Here is a 4,205-nt window from a genome sequence, read left to right as displayed (position 1 = left end):
CCGGAAGTGGCGCTGTAGCTCAAGTGGTAGAGCGCTCGCCTTGAGCTGAAGAGCTGAGGGACAGTGCCCAGGCCCAGAGTTCAAGCCCCACAACCCACAAATAAAAAGAAAATGGACAGAGGTGAGGGGGCAAAATGATAGGCCCAAGGTTTGTGAAAGCGAGAGACATATTAATGGGGAAACAGTGACAGAGAAGATAGTGGCCTGTGGGAGCCAGAGTCCCCCTTTTTATTTTCCTACTTCAAACAAATCTCCGGTTGAAAATTCAACTTAAGACCCCACCTCTGCTGTGATTCCCCCTACCTCTGGATGCTCATGGCTACCTAGGAAGCTTTCACTCACAGATCCTCTGGGATTTCATTCGGTATTTCATTCAGGGTCTCTCACTTCCCCTTTGCTTCCTGTTTTCCCTACTGTTGTCTCTCCTCTGCTGACTTCTAAAGGTTTATTCTCTGTTACTTCTGAATCCTTTCCATTGAATTCTACTGTGAGGTTTTGGTCTAATTCTGAAGACCTCCTGAGGATGTCCTTTGAGTCTTTGTTGTCAGAGTCTATCTGCATCCTGTCTTCTGAATCGGTGGGGACTCTTTGGTCCTTTTGGGCTTCCACTTTCTGCAGAGCGTCCCTGGATTCCTCCTCATAATCGTCCTCGTCTGTCTCTTTATCACTCCCCATTTGCTCTCTGGACCACGACTCTACCACCTTGATGGTGTCATTTTGTCCTTTTTTTGACTCCTTGTCCTTTGCTATCGCTAATGTTGACAGCTCAGCCAATGACATGTCCTCTTCTGAAAAACAACAGAAAGACTATGAAAATCTCTTCCTCACCTGGTCCCCTGGAGAAGGACCACTGTCACAAGCTCGGTCCCTTGGCACTGACAGCACTACCGCTCAGGTACTAGCGCCCACCCTGCCCTGGCCTCCGGTGGGTGGCTGTGCAGACCAGACCAGACCACCGTCATGAAATTGCACAGTGTCCCTGCAGCAAGGAGCAGTCGAGGGAACTGAGATGACAAAAGAGAAATCACCCAATGGCCACACTGTGCAAGTGGAAAATAGCAGAGCCAGAACTTGAACCCAGGACAGGTGTGACTGAAAAGCACATACGGGTGCGGGCGGAAGGCTGGAGGCATGTCTCAGGTAATAGAGTGCTAGGAAGCCTGTGTAAGGCCCTGAGTTCAAATTCAAAACCAAGAAAGGGAAAGGAAGGAGAAGCACAGTTGCTAGGAAATGACATCAGGTTCTTTTCCTCAGCGTCCTCAATCTGCCACCACCCCTTGTCCCTAGGAAACAAACATCATTAGGAGCTTTCCTATATGCGCATGAGCAGCTTGAGCAGCTGTTTTATGATCGCCGGGACCCTGGCTCCCCTCCTGAGTCTCACTCATTCTTTCCCTGCAGTCACTTCACTTGGTCACAAGTCACCAGAGGCTTGGAAGTTAAAAAGATAAGCAATGCTGCCACCTGCTGTCCTGAGAAGGAAGCTCCAGGAGCTGCCAGCAGCTTGCAGGGACCAGGAAAGGGGAGGCCGCCTGGAGCACCTGGGGCTTTCCAGCGGTCTCCTCCTGTGGCTTCTCAGAGCAGCCAGGGGTGTGGGAGCACAGGCCTGGCCCCGACTCTGAAGGGATCCCCCTGCCACGTGGCAAGCACTGGATAACAAAGGGCTGTCATCTGGCTGCTTTGATGTCCAGGAACTTCCTGTTGCTGAGATCAGGAAGGAGTGCAGCCTTTGGCACGTGGAGGGCTTACACACGACTCTGCGGTGGCCTCTGTCCTCCTAGACACTTCTCCATTGTGATATGGCTGGGACGAGGACCCCACAGGGAGAGACAGACAGAAGCTATTATAAGAAATAGTATGGAGCTGTGGTAAGCGTATGAGTACTCAAGCCAGATGGTCAAGACCGGGAACCACTGTGTGCACTTGTGCGTGTGCATGCATGTATGTGTGCGCGTGATACTGGGCTTGAATTCAAGGCCTGGGTGCTGTCCCTTATCTTCTTTGTTCAAGGCTGGTGCTCTACCACTTGAGCCACAACTCCATTCCTGGCTTTTCTACCAAAAGAGTCTCACAAACTTTCCTGCCCAGGCTGGCTTTGAACTGTGACCCTTGGATGTCAGTCTCCTGAGCAGCTGGGATAAGTAACAGGTGTGAGGCACTGATTCCTGGCTGGGCAGCATCTTTGGGGGCCAAAGGCTGACAATTCTTTCCCTTCTAAGCTTCCTTCATCACCCCACTCCCAGGCCCTCTCCTCCCAGGCTCAAGCCCCACTGCCCCCCGCCCCCTCCCCCCACTGTCATCCTTGCAATGCAGGAAACTTGTACTGATGACTGCCTTCTCCCCTCCTCCTCCCCCCCCCCGGCTGGGGGCTCCATCAGGAGGGGAGATGAGGGCATCTCCCCAGAATCTAACACCTTCCTGGCACACAGCCAGAGCTCAATTATTTGATGTAGACATAAAGGAGCAGGTTCCGGGAGCAGGCTCCTACCCCTAAGGTGAATTGAATCTTCATCCGGGTCTGCTTCAGGAAAGGACAAGGCTGTTGGTGGTGAGTGAATCAGAAGGCTAGGGAGGCAGCATTACCCCTGGCCTGGAGCTGCCCTCACCAGAGCTCCTGGGACTCACCTTTCCCCGTCTGTTGTTGGAGCATCTCCCTGTAGTTAGTTTTCTTCAGCTCTTCAATGATACCCTTATTGGCATCATCCAAGGCCTGCGGAGGACAGGGGAGCGGATGAGCTCTCAGCCTCTTCCCCCGCCCAAGCCTCAGTCCCTAGCTTTTTCACTTAAGGCTGTCCCGGCCACTTCTGAGGACTCCTGCCCCAGAGACCCCATCCTCACCCACACTAGAGAAGGGCAAGGCACCCCAGTGCAGGGAAGTAACACGCCAGTCCTCTTGGGCTTATGCATGTGCATTTGGGACTAATTTCTACCTTTTCATCCAAAGCCACTCTGTGCTCCTGAGCACTTAGCAAGGCAGCAAGCCAAGGAAGGGACAGGCAGGCAGGGGACTGTCCTGCTTCCAGAGGGGGCTTTCAATCTTATCCTACAGGGCTCTGTGTGCTTTGGTTTTTGTTTTTGTTTTTTGTTGGTTGTGGGGCTTAAACTCTGGGTTTGGGCGCTGTCCCTGTGCTCTTCAGCTCAAGGTGAGAGGCTCTACTGCTTGAGCCACAGTGCCACTTCTGGTTTTCTAGTGGTTTATTGGAAATAAGAGTCTCATGGACTTTCCTGTCCAGGCTGGCTTTGAACTGTGATCCTCAGATCTCAGCCTTCTGAGTAGCTAGGATAACAGATGTGAGCCACCAATGCCCGGCTGGTTTGGTTTGGATTTGAGACAGTCTCCCTATGTTGTCTAGCTGGCCTCCAACTTCTGGGCTCAGGTGATCATCTTGTTTCAGCTTTCCTAGTAGCTGGGACTATAGGTGTGCACCACTGTGTCAGGCCTGCACGCATTTCAAAGGCAGATTCTACCTTCTTCCTTACATGGATTCCAGAAGCTAGCACTGGCAGAGCAGCAGCGGTGCTCAGAGCTGTCTACTGAGCAGCCCATGAGCCTGGCCACCATCTGCAGTTGTGCTGTAGCTCCAGGATCTGTCCTGGGAAGGCTTTCTGCCTGAAAATGCCAGTCCAGGAAGGAGAGAGGTCCCTCGAGGAGTCATGAATGAGGAGTCAGGAGGGCAGTAGACAGACACCTTCTCTCTGCTTCCCTTCAAATTGCTGCACAACCTTCAAAGTGACCTCAAGTCCAATGGCAGGGCCAGCCTCCAGCCCTGCCTCCAGGAAGAGGGACATTCTCACTCCAAATTCCCCTAGTTCCTTACAGCCCTTACCAGGGCTGGGCCACAGCCAGGAACCTTTGGGCCTGGTGACCCAGGCCTGGCTCATGCTCAAGAAATATCTGCTGCCATTGTATTTGTAAACTGATTTGTTGAATGGTTACTCCTTTATATAACTAAGGATAATAAAATGTATTTTATTATGTATTATAGTATTAATGTTGTAACATATATTTTATATTAATTATATATATCATTAAATAAAATGGTAGAGTGCTTGCCTTGCAATGCATGAGGCCCTGGGTTTGATTCCTCAGCACCACATAAGCAAAAAAAAAAGAAAGAAAAAGCCGGAAGTGGTGCTGTGGCTCAAGTGGTAGAGCGCTAGCCTTGAGCTGAAGAGCTGAGGGACAGCGCCCAGGCCCAGAGTTC

The 4,205-nt window shown here is 51.6% G+C and overlaps 2 protein-coding genes across 2 annotated transcripts in view; both read right to left on the bottom strand.

Annotated features, from left to right (window-relative positions):
- The window catches only part of Cnp (2',3'-cyclic nucleotide 3' phosphodiesterase), a 24,864-nt gene that overhangs the window by 15,278 nt on the left and 5,381 nt on the right, over positions 1 to 4,205 (bottom strand). The window lies entirely within an intron of this gene.
- Ttc25 (tetratricopeptide repeat domain 25) overlaps positions 215 to 4,205 on the bottom strand; it is a 38,841-nt gene continuing 34,850 nt past the window's right edge. Inside the window, exons 11-12 of the mRNA XM_013037973.1 lie at positions 2,626 to 2,710; positions 215 to 788 (exon numbers count right to left, since the gene is read on the bottom strand). Coding sequence (XP_012893427.1) covers positions 370 to 788; positions 2,626 to 2,710 — 504 coding nt within the window. The 3' untranslated portion in view covers positions 215 to 369. The remainder of the gene's footprint in view (positions 789 to 2,625; positions 2,711 to 4,205) is intronic.

This window comes from Dipodomys ordii, unplaced genomic scaffold (assembly GCF_000151885.1).
Source record: "Dipodomys ordii isolate 6190 unplaced genomic scaffold, Dord_2.0 Scaffold7, whole genome shotgun sequence".
In the NCBI taxonomy this organism is placed as follows: Eukaryota; Metazoa; Chordata; class Mammalia; order Rodentia; family Heteromyidae; genus Dipodomys; species Dipodomys ordii.
The sequence above is the reverse complement of the archived record's forward strand: the minus strand, read 5'-3'. Positions and strand labels throughout refer to the sequence as shown.